Consider the following 27,196-nt stretch of genomic DNA (forward strand, 5'->3'; position numbering starts at 1 on the left):
AACACCCAGGTCTGAATCTCAGCTTCATTATTTAGTTTGCTGCCTTACATAAATTTCTTTAAGCCAGTATGGGTCTGTTTCCTTGTCAACATAGTGAGGAGAGTAACACTTACCTTGCAGGGCTGCTCTGCGGTAAGCACCATATAATAGGGCATGCCCAATAAATGTTAGTTACTTTCTCTTAAAGCAGTTATCTCCCACTTAATTGTTTAAGCACCAGTAGCTTGTTTGTTTTATCCCCAAACCTAACTGTACATGAAACCATGGTTTTCAAACGAGTGAAAACAAAACTATTCTGGGAAAAAGACAGAAGACTGAAACTCTGTGGCACCATCTGAAAACATGACTGTCCTGTGGAACCCAGTTTAAAAACCACCACCTTTAAACTCTAGATGGGAGAGCAGACATTTAAAAAAAAAAAAAATAGAGGGAGAGAAGAGTATTTTTGTAAATCTATTCCTCCTTTCTAGGTGAGATTTAAACAAATACACCACTGATATATACTTTAAATCTGTGATATGTTTTTTCAGGCAATGGCAATATCAGAATTCCCAAACTTTACTTCTATAAGCTTTGATGTTACACTGACAACGTTTTCCACTTTTTTTTTTTTTCAGTCTTGCCTGGTCTCTGTTTAGATTCCACAAAGATGGGTTCACAGTCTCAAAATTACTATATAACCAAAGAGTTTTAAGAGTTTTAAAGTACATAATAGAATTTGATTCAAAAAATAAATGAACAACTGGAGTGATGGACACATGAGCAGAACCCCTTTGTTTCTCACTCAGAGATAAGTGATGGGGGCTGCCTGGCAAGCCTAGGGTATGGACGGGTGAGGAAGAGTTAGAGAGAGGGGAGGTATAGGGAAGGTAACAGATGGTATGGCCAACTACTGGGCTGAGGCCCAGAAGAAGGGATGGGGACTGGGTAGAAAGTAAGGTACAGGTTTCCTTGGCTCTGGGCAGGCGCTAAATCAAGAGTTAGAGGGTCTGGATTCACTGATCAAATGGAATGCGCTGGTGACTATGAATAGAATCGAACAAATAGCTTAAGTAATATAAATCCCAGGAGACGTAAGAATTTCTTATGAGAGGTAAATCCAATTGAGGATGTAAATTTTTACAATACATACCACCCTTAAAGATCACAGATACTTTTTAATGAGATAATGAATGAGTTTTACTTACTAACTGAGATAGTAGTGGTGGAAGTGAATGATACAAATTGAAGAAAAGATCCAATGTTTCTGGTTCCAGGAAAACTGAAAAAAAATTTTCTAATAGCATTACTTCAATTCTTAATGTAATCGGCAAGACTTTATCACACAAATGAGATCTCTAAGACCTCTGCATGTGGTCACTCTTTCCAGTTAGGCTTAATTCCTTTTTAATTCCTTTCAATTCCTTGCTATTTTCCTTTGAAAGTTGAAATAATACAGAGAGAAACTAATTAGCTAAATGTTCCTTATTTCTATGATGCAGCTATAGTTCTTACTAGGAGAATCTTCTTACTATTTTCTTTTGTATTAAAGTAATACAAATGTTTAAAAATTCAAACAGTATCAAAAAAGGTATTAAAAAGTATATAATAAAAACCAGTTGTAGCTTACCCCATTCCAAGTACCTTTCAACTCTTATCTACAGTTACATACATATTTCCAAATAGCACACTATATGAATATATCTTTGTTTTGCCTTAAACATCAAATGAATTCCTGTTACAATTGATGAGGCTTTAGCCCACACCACAATCTGTCCTCTCGCAACATCCATCCACTGTTAGAACAATTTGGGATTAAATCGATTCTAAGTGTTTACATTTATTAGGGCTATATAAAAAATGCCAACAATGGAGCCAAGGAGAACACTATGACTATATTACATTTCTAACACTCTCTGGATTTAATCATAGCATCTTTTCTATGCTTAGTTGTAGATCTATCTGTCACTAATTCCTTCCAAATGCTCTTGACAGATTTGTAAAATGTTCTGTATGCTATTTTCCACATGATCAATAGCATCAAATAACCTACAATTTCCATCCCCAACCCTACCCCACCTCCTATAGCCTTCAGCCTGAAACTGGTTGTTTCTAAATTTGTTAACCAATTATCTTCTTTTTATATCTGTTCATTATCATCTTGTGTTGAAGCTCCCTTTTCACAAACCCCTGATCTTCCGCATTCTTGGTTTGTCTATCAAGTACCTTTCTCAGAGCAAATACATAAGGGATAAATTCCAGGAGGATGTGCATGTTTGAAAATGTCTTAATTCTACTTCACACTTGGTAATTTCAGCCTAGTTTGAAAATTATTTCCCTTCAGAAGTCTGGAGAGATTACTCCATTGTCTTCTAGCTTCCATTGCTAACAGTGAGAAGTCTAACACCATTCTTAACCCCAGTCCTTTGTAGGTAACTTACTTTTCAACTCTGTTAGAGTTTAGGATCTTCTTTTTATCATCGTTATTCTCAAATGATTATAATTATGAAGCTTAGTGTTTATTTTTTCATTCATTATGACAGGTACATGATGGGACCTTTCAATCTGAAAATTTATGTTTCAGTGCTAAGAACTGTTTTTGGTATTATTTGTCTTCTTTCTTAAACTCCTAATAGATGCCAGATCTCCCAGATTCATATTCTAATATTCTTGGTTGTTTTTTTTTTCATATCAAATCTCTGTTTTCTTTTTTGTTCTACTTTCTGCGATATTTCCTTAAATTTACCTTTCAACTCTTTTAATAAATGTTTTATTTTGGCAACTGTCTTTTATACTTGGAACAGTCTCTGAACTTTCCTTTTTAAAACAATATCCTAGTTTTGTTTCAGGGATGTGTTGCCTTTTCTTATCTTCCTGGGAATGTTAACTATACTTTTCTGAAGTTCACTTCTACTCTGTCTCTGTTTCTACTGAACTCTCCCTTTAAAAAAAAAAAAAAAAAAAAAAAATTNATTTGCAAGAAATAATACAGAGAGACCCCAGGAACCCTTTACTCAGCTTCTTCCAATGGTAAGCTCTTGAAAAGCTAGAGTACAAACTTACAATCAGGAAATCACATTGATACAATTCATCAATGTTATTAATATTTCCCATTTTTACATGTACTCATGGGTATGTATGGGTGTGTGTGTGTATGTGTATGCGTGTATATAGTCTCTGCAATTTTTACTACATTTGTTAGTTCATGTATTCGCCATGATACTAAGGCTACTATGTCCCTTTTAAGTGTTTGTTTTGATTTCTGATTTCCATATTACAAGTTTTCACAAAATTTGTGTTGTTTCTCTTCTCTACTGTATCTGATATCCCTGAATATCCAGTTTAATTTCTCGAGGATAAAAAGGTCTGGTCTTGGGAAATAAGAGGGAAGCGCACACAGGGAAGAAAAGGGAAAAGGCAGCCAGCTCACTGCACAGGTGGTAGAGAAGCCCCTGGGGACTTCGTGTAGAACACCAAGCCCTTACAGCCCTATTCCTTACTTCTGGCTTCAGGAACCCCTAGTGCCATCATCTTTCTAAGATGTGTGAGAGCAGATCTCCTTGCTCTTTCCTGGAGTCCTTCTCTGTGAGAAAGTAAGTTGTAATTCTGTTCTGCCAAGTCAGTGACTCTAATTACATTCTGTTTCTAACACTGAAAACTATGTTTTCTCTTGCCAAACGTCATAGCCTCTCCCCCTCTGTTTATCTGAACTTCTCAAAGCGGAGCTCTTCATTTTCCCTCCCAAACCTGTTTCCCCCAAACTCTAGAACTATCTTTCCTATTTCCCAATATCAAAATATGGAAATTCCTTTAGCATGAATTAAGGAAAACAGATTTCAATACTAGGTATCAGCAGCTACCTTGTGTTCCAGATCTTTCTGAATATTTTGAGCCTAACAAAAACTAGAGATAACTGTACATACAGCAACTATGCTGCCTATTCTGTGCCTTCTACTCTGACCGTGCCTCACGCTAGACTTTCTTCTTACTTGTTCTCCAGGTTGTTGGAATCTGCACTGTGCAAAGGTCATCTGCAGATTCGTCTGCTGAACTGCCAATGAAGTCAAAGTTAAGACAGTTGAGTACCAGTTTCAAGACCTGCATTACTAGATTTTGTTGACCTTGATCCTGAAGATTTAAAGGTTTGGCCAACACCTGAAAAAAGTTGAAAGTCAAGTAAAACATTAGGAAACATGTCAATAAACAAATTCTCAGTTCACTAATGTAAATAATTCTTCAATGCCAAATTAGGAAAAATTTACAAGGTTATGTTGTTGAATATATTAGAAAAAGCTGTAAAATCACTATCAACAAAAATCTACAATAGACTATTTTCAGATTTGATTTTCTAAAATGAGAAGACAAACTTTTACACTTAACTGCAAATTGTAGGTCATCTTCTAAAGTTATAAAAGGTAACTTTAGGACAAATACTTTATACAAATACTTTAGCACAAATGTATAAATCTATGGGAATTATTAGCTCAAAGGTTGCTTAGAACAGCTGAAAATATACTATTCTTCATGTGGGGGAACTTCATGTATAAAGGATCCATATTCGGCTAACAAAGGTTGTCAAGCTGTCTGAATGAAGGAGGATACTCACAAACTTCTGGAGAACAATCTTGACCACCCCCGCCCCCTGAAGCCCTGACCACAAATGTCCATTCTGACATAACCAGAGTAGACATATCTTCTAAAGACACACTGTGAAATATTTGTGGAAGAAATGATATGAAGGTTGGGATTTGGCTTAAAAAATAACACAAGAAGAAGGAAAGTTGTTAGAAAAGTACAGAGCTGAAACGAGACTAGTCATGAGTTGTTACTGCTTATGTGGTTGATTGGTCCAAGGGAGTTCATTATACTCTTTCACTTTCTTTTGTGTATGTTAAAGTTTTCCATACAAAAAGAAAGTTTTAAAAATAATAGAGGGCTGGGGAGACTGGGCGGCTCAGTTAGTTGAGACTTCAGCTCAGGTCAAGATCTCACAGTTTGTGAGTTCGAGCCCCCATCAGCTCGCAGCTGTCAGCACAGAGCCCAATCAGTTCCTCTGTCCCCCTTGTTCTCTACCCCTCCTTTGCTCGTGCTTTCTCTCTCAAAAATAAATAAACAATTAAAAATTTTTAATTAAAAAAATAATAGAGGGTCTTTCGGTCTGGCTTACTGCAGCAGTTACCATGTTACTCTACCACAGAACTGAAATAATTAGCAACTGCTGCTTAGTGAAACATACTTTGGGAAATGGTATCCTACACCAATTAAAAAGCTTGAGCAGCATGATGGAATCCCTACATTACAAGCAAACACAATATAATTATGAATTGTACTATCCCTAGTGCTCAACAGGGCACTAAGTAGCAAATGGGAAAAATATTATTTCCCAAAGAAATTATTAAAGTTAATGGTCTTGGTTCACCCATGAATAAATATCAATAGTTGATGAATTAGGAAAACTTACTCCCATTTCATTGTTCATCTGCATCCAATCAAAACACAAGCAACTAAAATAAACTAAGTCTCAATTAGCTTCTGCAATAAACAATGTTAGTAGGAGGACAATGAAACTATTACCTAAAGGTGAGTTACTAAACTCCCTTTGGATTTTGTTTTATTATATCCCTACTAAATAAAAGTGAATTTTTTGGAACTCTTACAAATTTGTAGAAATCAACTGTACTGAAATGAAGATTGTTCACAGTAAACTCTTCAAAGACAAAATGGGGGTTGGGGAAGGGGGATTCATTTGAAACTCTTTTGAAACTTAAAATCTCCTAAATACTCTACGTAGGATGCTGATTATTAAATAACTTACCTCTTTTAGAAGAGAGCATGCTAGCACTAAAATGTCTTTGAGAGAAGTGTCACGAAATGAGGTAGCTATTTTCCTGTGTTTTGCTGAAGGTCTAGAATAATCAACCTAAAAAGATCAAGATGATTTAATCAGACCTATCAACTACCAAAGCAAACCTTAGTAAGAAAAGGAATGGAAATAAGGATTAAAAAAGCATATACAGTTAAAAGAGCTTTTAAGAATCTACTGGGGTAATTGCCTTGTTTAATGTTACTCAAAGAGTTCGTGGCAGACTCACAGTTAGAACCCATGTTCTGGATTATTTCAATTCAGTGCTCTTTCTTTAAACCCTACCAATCCCCAAACTAAAAACCAGAACTGATCATACTTTCAGAGGCAATATGAACACAGATTATAAAAACATAGACAGCAGGGCATCTGGGTGGCTCAGTCAGTTGAGCGGCTGACTTTGGCTCAGGTCATGATCTCCCAGTTCATGAGTTTGAGCCCCTTGTCAGACTCTGTGCTGAAAGCTCGGGGCCTGGAGCCCGCTTTGGATTCTGTGTCTCCCTCTCTCTCTCTCTCTCTCTCTGCCCCTCCCCCGCTCACTCCCTAGCTCTCTCTCAAAAATAAATAAAACATTTTTTAAAAATGTTTAAATAAAATAATGGATACTAAAACTACCACCTCCTGAACCATGTACCATTTCACAAGAGGCAAGTAACAACTTCTCTATTCCTCAGATTCCACATGTAAAATAAGAAATCTCTAAAATAATCTTCAAATTCTAACTTTCTGTGAATCAGTTAATAATCAATTATAGAAAAATTCTTCATAAGAAAATAACATTCCTCTTATACACTAGAAACACTATTGGTTCATATATCCTTGGTGTTTTATAAAGAAACCAAGATGGGGCACCTGGGTGGCTCAGTTGGTTAAGCATCTGACTTCCACTCAAGTCATGATCTCGCAGTTCGTAAGTTTGAGCCCCCTGTCAGGCTCAAGTGCTGACGGCTCAGAGCCTGGAGCCTGCTTCAGATTCTGGGATTCTGTGTCTCCTCTCTCTACCCCTACCCTGCTCACACTTTGTCTCCCTCAAAAATAAATAAACATTAAAAAAAATTTTTTTTAATGCTTTAAGAAACCAAGGCAGAAATTATAAACAATCACAAATATTATATAAGCAATAGTACATTCCCTCTATTTATTAGTTAATGATAAATGATTTTTAAGAATAAATTTACTAAGAGTAATTCTTGAGTCTCTAATCTCAAATATGATATGGTCAGGGGTGCCTGGATGGCTCAGTAGGTCAAGTGACTTTAGCTCAGGTCATGATCTCACGGCTTTGCTCAGCTCGTGAGTCAGAGACCCGCATCAAGCTCTGTGCTGACAGCTCAGAGCCTGGAGCTTGCTTCGGATTCTGTCTCTCCCTCTCCCTGTGCCCCTGACCTGCTCACACTCTGTATGTCTCTCCTTCAAAAATAAATAAACATTAAAAAATTTTTATTAAAAAATAGTATCGTCAAAACTATACTATTAATGCCATTAAATCTTCCACTTATCAACAGCAAACAGCAAACAAAGTTGAAGTCTGATACCCACATGATTATTAACACCATGGGCTACAGTCACTATAGCATTCCTTTTGCCATTTGAAAGAAGAAAATAAACCATTTTCTTTTACTAATGCTTATGGATTAAATAAAAAAAAAAAAGCAGTGAGCTCAAAATCAATTATCTGATCCTTCCTAAGCTCCATCATACAATTTAGGCTATGCTTAAATGCCGCATTTACTTAGGGAAACATGAAACATAACAGAAGTCCAAAGTGATTACAGAAAGTAGTTACTGGAATCGGTAACCAATATGTAAGATTTAAACTGGCATTTCCAGCATTACTCCCCTCTTTTAAATCAAATTTCAGTCAGTCTGTCTCTCCTAAAATACTTCCCTCAATATAAAAAAAAAAAACTTTCATTAATACAAATTAATAGTAGCATACAGCATTGTAATTTGTGAGGTATTCTTCACATATTATTTCACTTAATTCTCAAAATAACCTGTGAGATATATATTATCCTCTGTTTTCACATGAAAATTACAGTGTATAGGCACACTGTCTTAGACCGACCTCTCATTACCACCGTATCTGTAACATGAACAGAACGAACTTGGGTTTGTGGAGCACTTGTATTTACCAGGCGGTGAGCTAGGAGTTATCTAGTCTTAACGAGATCCATGGAAGGTGTCATTCTCACTTTCCAGATAGTGATATGTTCAAAGATGTTCAGAAATTTGTCCAAAGTAGTAAGCAACAGAAATCCAGGTATTCTTTCAGTTATCTTCAAGGCCTACATGCTTACTTTATTTGGATGAATCATTTAGATATCCATTGCTTTGAGAAGAGGGATTGTATATCTATTTTCTACCATATACCTATGCCTCTACAACGTAGGCAAACAATATTTTACTTCTGGTTGAATAACTTCCAGAAACAGTAGGAACAGCAGACTGGCTTCTAAGAAAACAAGATAGTATATAATCCTCTTTTAGGAAACCTCAAGTTTAGATGCTTTTCTTTAAAAAATATAACTTGTTATTGACACTATGAATTTACCCTGCTCACATTTAACAATGATGGCATTTGACTTTCATCATGCATTGTAGATCTCCCTGCTGCCTGGTTCAGAAGCACAGTACCTACCAAATGCTCGCTGAAACCATAAATGCCATAAAATTAGGCTAAGTAAAATGTGTCCACAAAAGCCATATAGCTTTTACTATACAAAAGCAAACACACCTCAGACCTTGAAGCTTTTTTCAAAAGGCACTTGGTTCTATACAAGGTAAGTCCGGAACATGTGCCAGAAAGTAAGAAAATATTCAAAGAATGGTGAGTAAATGTCATTGGACAGGGAAGCTAGCTTGAAAGGGTTCCTCCTGACTAAATCTGCCAAATTTTGAGCATCAAACTATAATGTTAGTAACAAATTATAACCTATTATATAAGAAGCTACAAATCCATACTGACATAAATAAGTGAATAATTTGAAAGTCTGATGAGGAATGGGTATTTTCAGAGTCTTAAATACTTATTATTTACAAAGAAGAAAAAAAATAAATCCACAATTGGAAAAGCCTGGTAGTGACCATTCTTAATCACGTAACCAAAGTAAACATCATTAGTAATGTAACAAATCGAATCATGTGCTTCCTGACTGAAGACAATGAGAAGATCACACTATCATTTCTGTCATATTCCTGACCAATATGCATAATCTGAATCTAATAACATAGAAACATCAGGCAATCCCAAATTGAAAGACATTTCACGAAACAACTGGCCTGTAATTTTCACAAGTGTCAAGGTCATGACAGTGAGGGAAAAAGTGAATAATTTTTCCAGATTGATGGGGACTAATAAAACACGTCAAACAAGTAAGACACACGATCCCAAACTGGTTCCGTTCTCGGACAAACGGTGAAACTTGAACAGAATATGAGGATGACAGTAATCATTTAGTGTTAGCATTCTGTTTTCATGGTTGTATTACAGTTACACAGGAGAATGTCCCTGTATTTGAGGAATACATTCAAATATTCAGGTTTCATGTTGGAAACTTAGTATCAAATGGGTGAGAAAAAAAATTTCTCTGTATTATACTCACAACTCTTCTGTAAATTTGAGATAGTTAATTTAAAAAGAAAAACACTTGGTTGCTCTTTGAATCATACTTTTATTAGAATTCCATATTACCCAGCCTTGTCTCAGTAACCATCTAAGTTCGGTAAATAAACCCTTATTACCAGAGCAGTCTGCAGCCCTGTCGTGCTACGAAGTCGGAAATGAAAAAAACAATGCTGGTTTAAAGATCAGCAAGAAGTTAGTTGTGGTGTAAGCTACATGATACGTACATGGGGTTGTTGTATTATTCTCTCCATTCTCATCAGGTAAGATACTCGTACTAAAATTATTTTTAAGTGTACTTTTAAAAAAGAAAGCTATAGTTCTTTAGGCACATTTATAAAGCCTAATAGGATTAGCCAAAATCCTTGTCATAACATCCCTGTTAACACAATAACCCTGTCCCAGGTGCCACTGCTACTTGCTTTGGACATACATACATGACTACTGGCACACATCCATAAGGCAAGAAATCTTTACATACACTAGGGCGGAGGAGGCAGGGAGGAAGGTCTGTGATAAACTAAGAGAGCACTTTAAACTTAAGATATCCATCCGATAAAACTAGAAAAATGTTCTAATTCCTGACTGACATTGAAAATAGTTATTTTGGGTGATTTTTTTATGCGCAGAAGTATACTGACACTCCGAAGGGAGTTGGCAAGTGGTCCTGGACATGCGAGCTTTTCATATTTATACACACACACTGTTCAACATGACGACAGCTTTAAAACACAGACACTATCTTTATTCCCCTTTTTGTTCTGTTTAGAACCGAGTTAAGTACAAAAGTGAACAGAAACAGGTGACGATGCGCTCAGCTGCTGAGCTCATAAAGGCACTGCTGGAGGGAGGCATAGCTTCTGCAAACTATCCTTGCACAGGGTGAAAATCCTTGCACAGGGTGAAAATCCATGCCAGCAAGCGGCAAAGTGCCAAGTGGCCTATTCTGTCATGAGTCCTGCTGTGTACCCATTGTAGAGAATCAATGGCCTTTTATAAGTAAGCAAATAAAGGTCTGTTTCTCTTTATATAATTTATTTCTTATGGTTAGCATCCTACTACATACAGAGGATACAAGGACAATTCACCAACTGCCATGTTGCACGGACCATGTCTAATTCCCTTTTCTTTGTACTACTTTACACTATGGCTGTTATTTTCAATAATAAAAGTGTCCCAGTGCCCAATTACCCCACCAATAAAATAGATAAAAGACAGGCAATTATTCAGAGTTTTATGCCACACAAACAGTTTATACGAAAGCACCAGCATTACTTAGTAAACTTCATGTCACTATTAGATGGAAGGCTTACCAGGTTCATTTCCTGAGTCAGCTCTGAAAGGATTATTACTCCTATTATGCAGTGCTCCACAGTGCCCTATGGAGAAAATAACCAAGTGGACCCTAAGTAACTGTAAACAAATAATTAAATACTGAAATATCATTCTTCTTAGTAATATAACTATTAAAAATATGTAGAAAAGTTACTATGAGGTCCACAAAAATAATTTCAAGTTCATTTCTTCAAGGCTAAATTTAGGTACACAGAGTTGATTGGGGAGGAAAGCTCACCCACCTTAGAACTGCATTATCCTCTACAAAATGTTTTTAGCAGCTAGGACTTATATTAAACTAAACCTTAAAATGCAAGACTTTAGTTTAATACTTTCCATAACACTATGAATAAGAATGAACAAAAAAAGTTTTTTAGTTCTATAAATTTACTTAAAGGCTACTGAGATAGCTGCACTTAATATATAATTAATAAATAGCTTAGGAACTAATTTAAATCCTTCAATCTAATATCACATAAGATCACTTAGGCCCTTTTAATATTATTTAATAGTGCATGCATATGCATTTATTATGATATCTATAATGAAGGCCTCTAAAGTGCCCAATGCACTGGGGTAAATACATGACTATCAATATGGAATACAGTTTCATAGCCTCTATAAAGGTTTTAATTTAATCAGCTTCCATTTTAGGCTCAAAAACTTCCTTCAAATCAAAATTCAGATTTTACATGCACCATTACTAACAAATTACCCTATTGCAAAATCACACTAGAAGTATAAAAATAAAAAATTTAACATCTAATTATAGGGTAATCATAAAAAACCATTAACACAGACAACAAATTTTTCAAGTCTTAACTTTATAGTTGGTCATTCCTTGTTATTTATCAGCTCAGAATAAAAAAATAAACAAAAGAAACATCCCATAACTGTTGCATTTTCATTCTTTATGGCCCTTCACAACAATCTGAACTGTCTGAACGGAACTACAGCTTTCCTGTTGCCGAACTGTCCGTCCTCTGTGCACACCAGGCCAACGCTCCTCAAAGTGCTGTTCCCTGACCACCAGCTGGTCGTCTGCAAACTCAATTCTAATCCGAGAATGGCTGGGTACCGGTTCATGACCAGATAAAAGAGTTTGCACAAAAATACAAAACAGCTAAGTACCTACTAGGTACACTGCTTAGCTCAGCTGGCATATTTTTCATAGCAAGTCTTTCCCAGTGAAGGAGGCACCATGTTGATTTCCATTCTGCTCCTTATCCTGTTGTGAATCAGCAGTGTGAATAGGACTGTCCCAGAAGACAGTAGGCTCTCGTGGGTATGTATGTAGAAAGGAAGACCATAAATGTTTGCACTGTGGCAGCAATAAGGCTGCAATCACAGAGAAAAGATGTACAAAACTTCAGGCCATTAAAGATTTAGCAAATTTAAAATAACTTTTACTACAAAATTCACAGAAGCTGCTAATACCCAAAGGAACCATGTGGTCCTATATTTGAGTACTTAAACATAAAAGTCAATTGTTTTTCTCATGACTCAAAGTTAGGTTAAGTCATACCCAGAAAGCAAGTGTTTTTGTGTGTTTGTGTGTGATACTTTAATAAACTTGGACGACAAAACATTTTGTTTCCTCTGGTTTTCCAAAATTGACAAAAGCACATTAAAGCTCAACTTAAGTTCAGGTTAGCAGCCACTGGAAAGAGGGCTCGAGAAATGTTAGCCAACAAGAATGACTTCATTCTATTCAGTTTTCAGCCTTAATTTTATATATTAAAAAAAACCAAAAACTCAGAAGTCTGTTCTTGTCTATGCCAATGATTCCTGACAGCTGTGTGTGATCTTAGTAGATGTCAAGAGAGGGCTGCTATTTTGTTAGCCAAAATTACGAGCACAACTCAACACTAAGAAACTCATTTGTCCCTGAATAAACTAGCTCTCTGCCCAGGGCTGCTCTCCGCAGAGCTAAAAGTACATTTATTTCTCTGAAGGCTTAGATGATCAAATATTTGTTAGCCAGGGTTTTTAAACAACACGAATGAAAGAGAAGCCGCAGAGTCTAGTGGTTCATAGTCTGAGGTTTCTAGGATTACACTGAATGGTAGAGTTACATCTTACACGGGGATATACTGCATACAAAGTAAAATCTCAGAAAGTCCAAATTGCCCCTAATTGCCAATAAACCAATACTGAAACCTGTCTCAATCCAAACCGCCAGTTTTTCCTCAAGAACTGTAACATCACTGCCTCTGCAGCAGAGCACCAGCTACAGTACATTTCTTGCAATTAGGGATCCTGTTCAGATGAAACATACGTATCTTTCAATATCTGAATCATCCTAGGCAAGGCAGGATGGTCATCCTAAGAGGCAGGCGGAGACTGGAAAGAGGAGATTTATGTTTCCCGTATCACACCTCAGGACATATGATACTCTGGGATGCCAAGTGGAATCACCAGCACAATTTATGTTAGCGTCTTCTGGCTTTTTCTTTTTCCTAGTTTTTGCAATCCAAGTATCCGAATTCACATAAGTTAAATGTCCATGTAATTTGAATCATTTGAGTTAAAAATATTCTTGAGAAACTAAGATAGCCAACATGGTATTATGTAAAAGTTAAAAATATCTCAAGTTAGAAGACTTGTGAAAGCACTAGCTCTATGCTTTACTAGGTCACTGTGCAACCTCATGCAATTTACTTAACTTTCCTAAGCTTCAGTTTTCTCATCTGCAAATGAAGTCCACCACACAGAGATGTGATGAGCATTACATTACATCATATATAAAAAATACTACGTTTTGTGGTGTATGTAGCACACAGACTTGCATGTTAGAAATGACCGAACATGTATTTTTGAAATTTTCTAACTTCTGTATATTTTTCTAATTTTCTGATGTTTCCTAATATACTTTGCATTCTTCTGGTTTGGAAATTGTATAATGGCATGATCCGCATTTACTGGCAATAAAAAAATAAAGGGCCCAGAGGATAAGCAATAAATCATAATTAATATGGTGCTGGTAGCCACAGAACCACACGGCTTTAAGAAAAGAAGTTTTCTAAACCAAAAAAAGCAACCTGTGATGTTAGAATAATGTAATAATGTCTTCTTACCTGAAGGAACTTCTTCACATCAGCAATAATTTCTCTGAAGACAAACTGGTCTTTTTGAACCTCAAACCATCCCAGTTTGGTGATTTTAGCAATGACTTGAATTAGAGCTTGGATAACAAAGGGCACCAGCTTGGGCTGTGATGCCACATAATGAAGAATGTAGTTTCCTGTAAGAAAATATTCTGTGATCATTTGGACTTTTCAGTAACATGAGGTGAATCATGTGAAGAAAAACAGCTGGTGATGACACATTCTTTGACAAAAAGCTAATCCCTTTCTCCAAGCTACATACTTATTTACACAGTCATTTCTGCTATAAGGCCTACTGTGAAAAAGGAAATTTGCTCTAGTTCAATTTATATATTAGGGGATAATTTGAGTATAACAAGAATGTCACTTTTGCTTTTACATGCTTTCATGTAGAAAAAACTGCCAGGTGAATATGAAAACGCTAAGCAGGCCTAATGAAGCAAATCATACACAAACTGCACGCACCTCAAACATCTAGAAGCTGGCTCAGCTCACCTCCTGGGTTATCAGCCTCACACATTCTCATCTGCTCTGATACTTCTCCATCCTATTTCAGATCACCTTCCTTCCTCCACTTCCCTCTGGTTCATAAACTGCAACCCTTCCGAGGTCCACATCCACAAATAAGATTCAGGTCTTTGAGATAAAATCTTATTTATTCTACTATTTCAGTATTTCTTAACTATTTAACATATGTAAAACTCTACTAAACCTTTTATTAGATTTCTCTTTGTTAACATGTCACTGACAAAGTGTTTGAGTTTTATTTCCATATCCAATTTCTCTCATGAGCCCTCTGGATTTATTGTGTGACAATGCACAGTCACTTCTAAGAAAGCATATGTCTTGTTATAGCAAAACTGACTACACTATCCTGTTTCCTGGGCGTAGAAAAATACAAACAGTATGATAAAATAAGTATATAAGTTAAGGGAAGTAAGAATAGAATAGTAAATTAATGTTTGGAACAAAGTGAATATACCAAAAGCATTAGAAATGCGTAGCAAAGTCAGCTATGGGCTTCCTAATGGATTGAGTAATTGAACTCAAGTAACAAATATACTAAAAGTCTAACAGAAAAGCACAAGAAAAAATTTTTTTCAAAGGAAAAGATTCCATTTCTGCTTTGGCCTCAAAGGCCAGCAGGCCCTTAGAGAAAAGAGTGAAGGAAAGGTAAATACCCCAATATTTCACTAAGAATAGCTTTAATGGAAACAACTTCAAAATCTAAGAACACTTTCAATAGTTGTTCTTGACAGCTGTAGTGAGATTCTTGACATTAAAAACAAAATTCTCATGACTACCATATTCCAACCTTAATTTTAATTAACATCAAGATGATATAATTATACAAATAAAAAAATTAGATTTATTTTAAAAGAGCACAGATTTTCCTAGAATTTTCAGATGTTTTCCTTTGTTTTTTTGTTTTTTGGAGAGCACACATGTGTATGTGAGGTAGTGACGGACAGAAGGGACGAGAGAATCTTTTTTTTTTTTAGTATTTATTTATTTTTTAGAGAGACAGAGTGTGAGCAGAGGAGGGGCAGAGAGAGAAAGAGAGACACAGAATCTGAAGCAGGCTCCAGGCTCTGAGCTGTCAGCACAGAGCCAAACACAGAGCTCAAGCTCAGGAACCACAAGATCATGACCTGAGCTGAAGACGGACACTTAACTGATGGAGCCACCCATGTGCCCCCAGATTTTCCTAGAATTAAGATAAATTGGGAAAAGTTTCTTCCTATGGATTCAAGTAATATGGATATCCTAAGCTTCATTACTTGTAATGTTTTATTTCAATAATGAATCTTAAGAAGATGCTGCTGCTTCCAGAATATTTTTTAAAAAATCTTGTTTATTTCAATTATTTTTATTATCTTGAAAAATTTTAACCTGGAGGGGATGTGGGGGAATCCATATGTGGGTGATAGTAACCACTAGGAAGGTAATGTCAAAATAACAGAACAACCAAATGGGAGACAAACCAACTTCCACATTTCAGCTATGTGCCAACAAACATACCTTGCCAGAATGCCCAAGTAAAGGCACTGGCTAACTTGTTTATTATCTAAGACAGAAAAAAATGTAATAGACTACATTTTTGTTATTTGAGCTGAATGCTTTACATAAAACATCGCCATGCTTTTTACACAACCTTTAACAGTGCTCCAGTTTAGTAAGTGTCAATGATAATCATCAAGTAAAACACCAATCTCATCATCCAGCCCCAGATAACAGGGAAAAGCCATACCAAGAACATGAAATCTTCAAGAAGATACACAGGAGAATGAAATAAGACACGTAAAAAAAAAAAAAAAAACCCTCCCAGACAAAAGTTGATAGAAAGTTGGAAAGCTATGCACTAGAGTCTCTTTGAAGGTCAAACACTGTGTAACAACACCACTTAGCAACTTTGATGTACGTTAGAAGGGCTTTCCAGCAAACTCCTTACGTGCCTCTCAGCAATGTGAGGATACTGCTATTAATGCTATTATTACTATTATCTTGTTTCTTAGGTAAAAGATATGAAGGTTAAAGAGGTGAAATAACTTGTTACAGTGGCCAAACTGTCTGGGTTTAAGTTTTTGTTTGTTTGTTGCATCCAAATACTGGCCAAACTATATATTTTAGTAGTAATGAGTAATTCATAACTCTAAGTCCAAACTTGCAAAGAGTCTTTGGAGTTTACTACCATTAGATTGATGTTTTTGGTATTACACAATATGGGAATTTAATATGAAATTTTTTTTGACTGGCTAACTGAACTCAGGTAAAAAAGAAAATGACACAAAGTCTATCAAAAATATATGAAAAGATTATAAAAGAAAAGGAAAGATTTGATCTCTCCTTTGGTCCCCACAGCTAGCATTGTATTTCAGAAAAAAGGAAAGAGAGGGTAAATACCTCAATATTTAACTAAAAAATTATTTGATGGAAAGAACTCCAAATTCTAAGGACACAAAAATCTGAGCTATAAGCTATGCTTAAAGAGGTAGCTAAGGAAATATTTAGAGAGAGAGAGAATACATGAGACAAAAAGAAACTACCATAAAAAGACCAAAATAAAACGTATGAGGTGAAGATGGGGAGAAACTGGAGACTTCAACACCCTGCTGGTGAGAAATGCAAAATGGTACGGGCACTTTGGAACACAGTTTGGCAATTTCTTTAAAAGTTAAGCATGCGGCGCCTCGGTGGCTCAATTAGTTAAGCACATTACTCTTGATTTCGGCTCAGGTCATGATCTCAATTGTTTGTGGGTTTGAGCCCCATGTCGGGCTCTGTGCTGACAATGCAGAACCTGCTTGAGATTCTCTCTCCCTCTCTCTGGCCCCCCCCCCATCCCTCTCCCACTCACACTCTCTCTCTCTCTAAAATAAATAAACATTAAAAAAAGAAAGAAAGAAAAGTTAAGCATAAACTAGGGTGCCTGGGTGGCTCAATCAGTTGAGGGTCCAATTCCTGATTTTGGCTCAGGTCATGATCTCATAGTCAAGGGACTGAACCTCGCATCACGCTCCACACTGAGTGTGAAGTCTGCTTGAGATTCTCTCTCTCTCCCTCTGCCCCTCTTCCCTACTTGCACATGGGTTCTCTCTCTAAAAATAAAATCATTTTTTTAATTAAAAGAAAGTTAAGCATAAACTTACTTATGACCCAGCAATTCCACTCCTAAGTTATCTACTCATAAGAAATGAAAACTTATGTCCATACAAAGACTTGTTATGTCAGTGTTTACAATAGCATTATTCATGGTGGCCAAAAGGCAGAAACATTTGGCCAAAAGGCCAAAATGTCCATCAAGTAGTGAATGGACAACAAGATTTCGTATATCTATACAACGGAATACTACCCTACAATAAATAAGGAAAAAAATATTGCTATATGTTACAACATGGATAGATCTCAAAAACATTTTGCTTAGTGAAAGAAGCCAGTATGGTATGATTTTATTTTTATGAAATACTCACAAAAGGTGAATCTACAGAGGCAGAAATCATCTTAGTGGTAGGGGTTATAAGAGCAAGACTAACTGAGCATGAGGGATCTTCTGGGGATGACAGAAAATTCCAATCCTGAACTGTGATAATTTTCACATGACATTATAAATTTACTAAAAATCATTCATTGTACACTTAAAACAAGTGAACTTTATGGTATGTAAACTACAGCTCAGTAAAGCTGTTTGAAGGGAAGGAAAGAAAGAAGGAAGCAAGATAAGAGAACTATTTCATATAGGTAATGAAACTTAAGCTACATTTTCATTTGAATAGAAGATGAAAAGGATCACTTTCAAACTAAAGAAACAACATAAGAAGGGTAGAAATAACACAGCATGAGGTGAAGATCTTCTAGCACAACTACTAGGCTAGTACCAATGAAGATACATGGCTACAAGAATGGTCCAGTATTAGAAGCTCATACGGGGACTTCAATACTAAGCTGTGGAAATGGTATTTAACTGATAAGTCATTGTTAATTATACTAATAAAGGCAGAAAATAGTGTGATGAATACAGAGAACTGACAATAGGTTAATGTTGGAAAATAATGAGATACATAGTCTGGGACCATATCATAAAAAACTGAAGACTTTTGAGATGATGTAAAGGCAATGTGACTGTTGAGGCAGTTCTTCATGTTTTCCACTTTAACTACATGCCAATTATTCTACTAACACATGTCAGGCATGTCATGACAAATATTCTAATCTAAATGCAGAAATAAGAGCGGCAAGTCAAACCAAAGGAATTCATAAAGGGAACACGTCATTTGTTGCTTGAAATTGTGTTGTAAGTTTCTACTTTTCTCTTTTTGTTTTCCAAATTTCCTTTAATGAGTACTCCTCTTTTTATTTAAGTATTTATTTAAAAAATATAAGTCAAATAGAGAATCTGACAGGAGGCCTATATCTTTTAAGTAAATTGAATTAGTTAACTATTCTGCACCAGGCCCTGATGGGTTCATTGGTGGATTCTACCAAACATTTAAGGCAGAAATTGTATCAATTATCTTCAATCTCTTCCAGAAAACAGAAGCAAGAGAATTCCTCCTAACTCATTCTATGAGGCCAGCACTATCTTAAAAACAAAACCTGACAAAGATGTTATAAGAAACTATAGACCAATGTCTCTCATCAACATAAAGAAAAATCCTCAATAAAATTATTAGTAAATCAAATCTAACAATGCATAAAAAGAATTATAAACCACAACCAAGTGGAATTTCTCCCAAGTTATGCAAGTCTGGCTCAACATTTGAAAATCAATTAATGTAATCAGGAGAGGAAAAAAGAAAAATCACATGATCATATTATTAGATGTAGAAAAACCATTTAACAAAACTTATAATAAAATAAATAATAAATACTCTTAGCAAACCAGGAACAACAGAGGGGAACTTTTCTCAACTTGAAAGAGAACATACAGGGGCGCCTGGGTGGCTTAGTCGGTTAAGCGTCCGACTTTCGCTTAGGTCATGATCTCACGGTTCGCGGGTTCGAGCCCCGCATCGGGCTCTGTGCTGACTGCCAGCTCAGAGCCTGGAGCCTGTTTCAGAGTCTGTGTCTCCCTCTCTCTCTGACCCTTCCCTGCTCACGCTGTCTCTCTCTCTCCTAGAAATAAATAAAACATTAAAAAAATTAAAAAAAAAAAAGAAAAAGAACATACAAAAAAACCTAAAGCTGGCAGATGAAATCAAAGAAGAATAAATGGAGAGAGATTTCAGGTTCATGGGTAAGAAGACTCAATATTGTCGGGGCGCCTAGGTGGCTTAGTCGGTTAAGCGTCCGACTTTCACTTAGGTCATGATCTCGCGGTTCGTGAGTTCGGGCCCCGCGTCAGGCTCTGTGCTGACTGCCAGCTCAGAGCCTGGAGCCTGTTTCAGTCTGTGACTCCCTCTCTCTCTGACCCTCCCCTGCTCACGCTGTCTCTCTCTCTCTCTCCTAGATATAATTAAAAAAAAACCTTAAAAAAAAAATAAAAAAATATTGTCAAACTGTGAGTTCTTCCCCAACTGGTCTGTAGATGCAATGCAATCCAAATCAAAATCCCAACAAATGATTTTGTGGATGTTTATAAAACTGGTTTTAAGGTTTACACAGAGAGGCAAACAACCTACAATAGCCACCACAATACTGAAGGAGAACAAAGATGGAGGTCTGATAGTACCCAACTTCAAGATTTATTATAAAACTACAGCAGTCAAGACAGTGTGGTTCTGGTGATCAATGGAACAGAAAGAACAGAAAGTCCAGAAACAGACACACGTGAATACAGTCAATAAATCTTTGACAAAGGGACAAAGGCAAAAAAGAATGAATAGTCTTTTCGACGAGTGGTGCCGAAACAACCGGGCATCCACATGCCAAAAAATGAATCTAGGCACACACCTTACACTCTTCACAAATACCAACTCGAATGGACCACAGCCCTAAATGTAAAGTGCAAAACTATAGGAAAAATTCCTTGGGGGCAACACAGGAAAAAAATCTAGACCATCTTGGGTTTGCAATGACTTTTTACACATAACAACAAAGGCACACTCCATGAAAGAAATAGTGATAAGCTGGACACAGTTAAAATTCAAAACTTATGCTCTGCAAGAGACAACATGAAGACAATGAGAAGGAAAGCCACAGACTGAGAGAAAATCCTTGCAAAAGCCTTAGCTGATAAAGGACTGCTACCTAAATTTACAGAAACTCTTAAAACTCAACAAGAAGAAGACAAACAACTTGATTTCAAAACGAGCAAAAGACTTAGATACCTCATCAAACAATATACAGATGGTAAATAAACATATGGAAAGATGTTCAATCATATGTCATCAGGGGACTGCAAATTAAAACACACCTACTAGAACGGCCCAAATCCAAAACACTGAAAACCTCAAATGTTGGCAAGAATGTGGAGCAACAGGAATTCTCATTCACTGCAGGTGAGAATGCAAAATGGTACAGCCACTTTGGAAGACAGTATGACGATTCTTTACAAAATTAAACATACTCTTCCCATACAATCTAACAACCAATCTCCTTAGTATTTACCCAAATGAGCTGAAAACCTATGTCCACACAAAAACCTGCTTTAGGATTTGTTCATAACTGTCAAAACTTAGAAACAAGCAAGGTGTTCGTCAGCAGGTGAATGAATAAACTGTAGTGCATCCAGACAATGCTGCATCATTTACCGCTAACAAGAAATGAGCTACTAAGGCATGAAAATGCATGGGACAATGTTAAATGCATATTACCAAGTAAAAGAAGCCAATCTGAAAAGGCTACACACTGTATGATTCCAACTATGTGACATTCTGTAAAAGACACTATGAAAACAGCAAAAAGATTAGCGGTGATCAGGGGTTAGAGGAAAGGGAGGAACACGGAGGATTGGGGGGGGCAGTGAAACTATGCTGTAGAATGCTATACGTGTCATTATACGTTTATGCAAACCCACAGAATGCACACCACCAGGAATGAACCTGATGTGAACTACGGTCTTTCGGTAGTGATCCTGTGTCAATGCAGGTTCATCAATAAATAACTAATGCTCTTCTGGTGCAAGATATTAAGACTGGGGGGAGGCTATACATGTGTGGGGAACAGAGGATATGAGAACGCTACTTTTTCCCCAATTTTGTTGCAAACCTAAAACTGCTCTAAAAAAATAAGACCTATTTAAAATGTGTGGATGTGTGGGTGTGTGGGCGTGTGTACAAAGTAAGTCCAATAGAGGTGCCCAGGGGCTTGGTTGGTTAAGCATCCAGCTCTTGATTTTGGCTCAGGTCATGATCTCACCGTTTGTGGGAAGGAGCCTGACATAGGGCTCTGAGCTACAGCACAGTGCGGAGCCCGCTTGGGATTCTCTGTCCCTCCCCCTCTCACACACACACATGCACACACATGTGTGAAAAATGAGGATAACCATAGTGCCCACTCCATAAGATTGATGGATAAAATGAGACAGTACAAACCTTACCAAATAGTACACACGATAAAATGCTTGTTACGATTTATTATTAAACTAAGCAAATGCCTTTTTGATTACATGTTGTTGTATAATGTATCATTGTTTACCACTAGATGCATAAAGGAGCCTTGATAACTCATCTTTAAAATGACAGAATTTTAAGGGTGCCTGGGTGGCTCAGTCGGTTAAGCGTCCGACTTCGGCTAGGTCATGATCTCATGGTTTGTGGGTTTGAACCCTGTGTCGGGCTCTGTGCTGACACCTAGCTCAGAGCCTGGAGCCTATTTCAGATTCTATATCTCCCTCTCTCTCTGACCCTCCCCTGCTCATGCTGTCTCACTCTCTCTCTCTCTCAGAAGTAGAAAAAAAAATAGAAAAAAATGAGAGAATTTTAAACAACTTGCACGCTTGTTTAACATATTTAAAAGGAAAACATTATTTTAATATGTAACTTTAAATAATGTAACATTGTGTGTCAAATATACATTAATTAAAAAAACAAAATATAATTTTATAAAAAGTTTAAGAAATCACTTACTTATATCTACCCTCTGTTCGACTGGCAAAGGACTGACTCGGCTAACAAGTTTCGAAAGACACGTTGCCGCAAGGAGCTGAGCATAGGATGTCTGTAAGGAATGATAAGTTGTATTTATTATTACCACAAATGAAATTAGAATCATCAAAACACTATGATAAGAACTTTTCCTAAGCAATAGGGAAGTTTTTTTGGTTTTCCAAACTGGCAGATTTACAATGAATAAAATACATATATAAAAATACACATAAATGTGTACAATCAGTAGCTGAGGAAGGTATAGGTCTCTTTTTCAAACAGCAGCAAATAATCAAGAGAAAAAACTATTCTGATCAAGTTCAAATAAAATACTCTTACCATGTCTCCAGAATACTGTATGTTCTGGCCTCTGATTATCTCTTCAAATTCACGTGGTTCAACTCTTCACCATCCTCTGACCACAAAAGCCTTTTAGATCCTTTCAATGACTTTCCCACCCCGATCTCCCCGCTCCATCAGATCCATGTGTTACTATACTGTACTCTTTGGCCACCGATTATCTTAACAGTGTACTCAGTCCTTAAAAATTTGGTTCTGTTAGTCACTATACCTCCAGCAGTTTCTTGTTATTTCCTTTTTTTCTCTTTACCAGAGGTCAGCAAACTAAGGCCCATGGATCAAATCCCCTAGTCTGTGGGCTAGGCATGGTTTTTACTATTTTAAACAATTGGGGAAAAGATAAAAATAATAATAACAATATTTTGCCACATGTGAAAAATATATGAAACCCAGATTTCAGTGTCCATAAAGTTTATTATGACACAGTCATGCTCACTCATTTGTATGTTATCTACAGCTGCTTTCATGCTATAACAGCAGAGTGGAGTAGCTGAGACACACTGTATGTGGCACTCATTGCCTCCTACTGCTGCTCAGTGCATTATAAATTGCAATAATATACTTATAACTCCACAGCGCCTACAGTGCTATGGGTATTGCCATGACATGTGCCTTTGATTGTTACGAGTGCATAACCATCATGTCAAAACAAGAAAAGATAAAAGCAGATTTTCAAATGTCTAACTTTTAAGGCACAGTAGAGTTTGGATAATTTGTTACTGAATCAGATAGCAGAGCAATGTGCTCTTTACGGCACCACAGCTGCCCTAAAAGAATATGATATATGTTGACAGTATCAGACTAAGTATTCATGACAGTATTCATAACTCACAGAAAATCAACAGTTCGAAAAAGCAGAAAATTAAAACAGAATATCTCCTCACGGTGGAATCTCCTCACAAAAAGAAAATGGGGCTGAGATCAAAGTTTTGAAGTGACTCATGTGTTAGCCAAGCAAGGAAAGTCATTTACCAATAACTTTAATTAAATCACCATTATTTTATTGTAGCTGCTGAAGTTACAGACTACTAGCCTTTCAATGAGAACAATGCTCGAGCAATTGAAGACATGGGAGCAACATGAAAAGTCAACTTTAAACAAGGCAAATGATTTGGGGCAAGTTCTCTGGCTCCTGATGAGCTGACAGATCTTACTAATTCTGCTCATACTGTTACCAGTATTATCCACTTATTCCAGGAGTCAATGCTAAGTCTGAAGTGACTAAAGATCTCTGTGAAGTGCCTGTGTGGAACTACAGGCCAGAAATATTTCAGAGATGCTGAGAAAACACTAACTATGCACATCCTGAAGTGGTATCTGCTAAGGTGTGTCCCAAGTCGTGATAAAAGTATATGGAGCAGAAAAGGGCTTAGTTGTACAAATTTACAAAGCGTATACAAATTTAAGAGTCTAAAACCTACAGTTATGCATTGTATTACTCCTCAGCAGATACCTTGTGGTAAATTACTGGAGTCTATCATGTGTTAATGAATTGGCGGTGTTAACAGTAGACTTCAGTTCACTCTTGTGAACTTCTGNGGTAAGGTCTTACTGCAACTTTGTGTAGCTCAGGGCTGAGACTGACATTTTCTGAAGAGAAGAACCATTCTAAACCACTATTGTTGAATACGAACTGGCTTTGAAAATTAGCTTTGGCTGCAAACTTGATAATGTAATTTAATGAATTCACCCTAAAGTTACAAACTTTCCTAAAAGGCAAACAGTGCTTAGTACTTATATTATAAAACTGAAAATGCAGCAAAAGTCATTTCGATAATAACTAAACACTGTTTCAATCACAACTCGTATGAAGCTGCTTTACACACTTTCCACACCATCAAAGTTACAACGAGCTTCAAGATCTCTATTCTTGGGCATATTTTCTGAGCGCCAACTGCAGTTTCAGCAGCATTTTTCAGACCCTGATGTAAGTGCAAAGGAAATTTCCATATTTTAAAATCTATTTAACTGAGCGAGCAATTAAGGAGTCTCCACCTAACCTTCAATCGAAATGAACTAATATGCAACGTAATGACATTCTGAAAGGCAAACATCAAGAGCAGTTTTAACAGAGTTTTATACATGCCTTCTAAGTGATGACTATGCCTAATTAAAAGTATATGCTTATGGACTGATACTGAGATGTGGCAGTACCTATCTGTGTGAAAAGACATTTTCAAAGATAAAATATAAAAAATCTCTTTACAGATCAGTAGTAACTCTACACATGAACATCTGCAATCAACTTGATGACCGAAATACTAACTCTGAACCCCAATTAAGTCAACTGTGTTATCCCCAGAAGAATCATTTCATTCGTTTGAGTAGATCCGTATTACAAAAAACTGCCCTCAATTATTTTAAGTTTCATCAATAAAACGGTGTGGAAATTGTTTTCTCTCTTCTTACAGATGTACTTACAAAATATCCTTGATTTAGCCTCTTAGCCTGAAAAACCCATAATATTTACAATCTGGCCCTTTATAGAAAAAGTTTGCTGACCTCTGTTCTAGCCCATACAGTCTCCTACCATATCGTTTTATAGCTTTTTATTTACACATTTATGCCTCCCCAACTAAACTAAAAGTCACTTTAACACATGAACATAAAGCAAGTAGGTAGTACTATGCCTGGTTTTACATTTAAGTATTTGCCCCATGACTGCTGAGTGAATAGCTACGAATCTCTAGAAGGGAGGCATGCAAGAGTTAGCATTCCTGTAAATCATTCCTTCATGTTTTAGAGTGAATTACAATTTTTTTAAAGCTCCTAATCAGCTTTCTAAAAATGCAACCTCAGCCCACTACTGATATGAGACATCAAAAGGGGCCAAGAAGAATCAAGAAATTATTTCAGTTCATGCCTATTTCCACCTCTTGGCCTCTTCTCTAAGTTTGCTTTCCAGGCTTTCCAATTCCTTCTATGACTAATCACTTTGACAGTGAAATAAACTATACTAAAAGGACATGCAATACTATCTATCAATTATCATTGCTAAGCTACACAAGTTCATTAACATTGACATATATCTACTGATCTTTCATGGTTAATGGCTGTTATCAAATACTTACTGTTCCTTGTTCTAATAAAAGTTGACACTTGCTGAGGCATTCTGGGCTGTCAATAAGTTCCAGGAGTGCTTTCTCAGCCTCTATTCTCTGTGTAAGATCAGTCCCTATGTAGAGGTGAGTACATAATACTTCCAACTCGGCCAAACTCTTGAGAAGAAAAAAAGAAATTAACATTTTACTTGTGTGAAAGACAAAAATAAGGTAAATGTATTAATCACAGGACCGGAGGGATGCGAATATCATGCCTGTTATTCATCAACTGAATAAATGCTTACGGAGTTACAACTACTAACTAGGGGTCACAGTGGTGAACAAGAAAGGCCTATCTCCCAATTCCAAATTACTTATTTATAAATTGATAGTGCTGTGGTGAAAAAGTAACAGTATAGAAAGAGAAGGACTTACCTAAAAGTAGTAACTACTTTCAATTACTTTCAAATGTTACTGCCTACAGTGGTATCATTTATCCTAAAAGGGTGAGCCAAACAAAAAAAGACTAGACAGCAGTCCAAGCAAAGAAATAGCCAGGGCCCATAACAGAGTGTAATCATCTCAAGGAATTAAAAGGTCAATGTCACTGGAAGACAGCAAGGACGAGATGCCAAATGAAGCTAACGAGATAGGCGGGGAGAACGGTCATGCACAAGGGGCAGGCACTATGCCAATTACATTATTTCTCAAACTGTAAGAACTTCAATGGATCCATCCATAAAACAACAAAGATAATTATAAATATACACTGATTTGGGGCTTATGAACTAATGACTCATAGAGCTGCAGGCAAACTCTGTCATAATTTTCAGGAACTATGACCTAACCCCATGTTATTTCTAGCAGGGTAATAACTACTTATCATGTTGTAGCCTCCTACTTTATAGGCACAAAGAATAATTCGTTCTGTTTAATAATTTCATCTGAAGATATAAAACACATGGATAAAATCTGGAGAAAAATGAGATCAGCATTCTTCTCAGCTTAAAACAATTTTTGTTAAAGGCATTTGACTAAAACTACTTCACTTTTTAAAAAATATTTTAATGTTTATTTATTTTTGAGAGAGAGAGAGAGAGCAGGCAGGCACAAGCAGAAGAGGGGCAGAAAAAGAGATGGAGACACAGAATCTGAAACAGGCTCTAGGCTCTGAGCTAGCTATCAGCTAGCTATCAGAGCCTGACACGGGGCTCAAACTAGGGAAGGACAAGATCATGATCTAGGCCAAAGTCGGATGCTTAACTGACTCAGCCACCCAGGTGTCCCCAAAGTACTTCACTTGAATTAGAGAGAGAACTAATTCTTTGGATAACAAAAAAAAAAAAAAAAAAAAAAAAAAA

At 36.6% G+C, this 27,196-nt stretch overlaps 1 protein-coding gene across 1 annotated transcript in view; it reads right to left on the reverse strand.

Annotated features, from left to right (window-relative positions):
• Positions 1–26,505, reverse strand: part of RANBP17 (RAN binding protein 17) — a 302,985-nt gene extending 276,480 nt beyond the window's left edge. The window contains exons 1-8 of the mRNA XM_077757358.1: positions 26,482–26,505; positions 25,866–26,012; positions 22,417–22,507; positions 13,880–14,046; positions 10,781–10,846; positions 5,795–5,899; positions 3,969–4,134; positions 1,188–1,261 (exon numbers count right to left, since the gene is read on the reverse strand). Coding sequence (XP_077613484.1) covers positions 1,188–1,261; positions 3,969–4,134; positions 5,795–5,899; positions 10,781–10,846; positions 13,880–14,046; positions 22,417–22,507; positions 25,866–26,012; positions 26,482–26,505 — 840 coding nt within the window. The remainder of the gene's footprint in view (positions 1–1,187; positions 1,262–3,968; positions 4,135–5,794; positions 5,900–10,780; positions 10,847–13,879; positions 14,047–22,416; positions 22,508–25,865; positions 26,013–26,481) is intronic.
• Between the last annotated feature and the right edge of the window lie 691 nt (positions 26,506–27,196).

Source organism: Crocuta crocuta, unplaced genomic scaffold (assembly GCF_008692635.1).
Source record: "Crocuta crocuta isolate KB4526 unplaced genomic scaffold, BGI_CrCroc_1.0 scaffold131, whole genome shotgun sequence".
NCBI classification, from domain to species: Eukaryota; Metazoa; Chordata; class Mammalia; order Carnivora; family Hyaenidae; genus Crocuta; species Crocuta crocuta.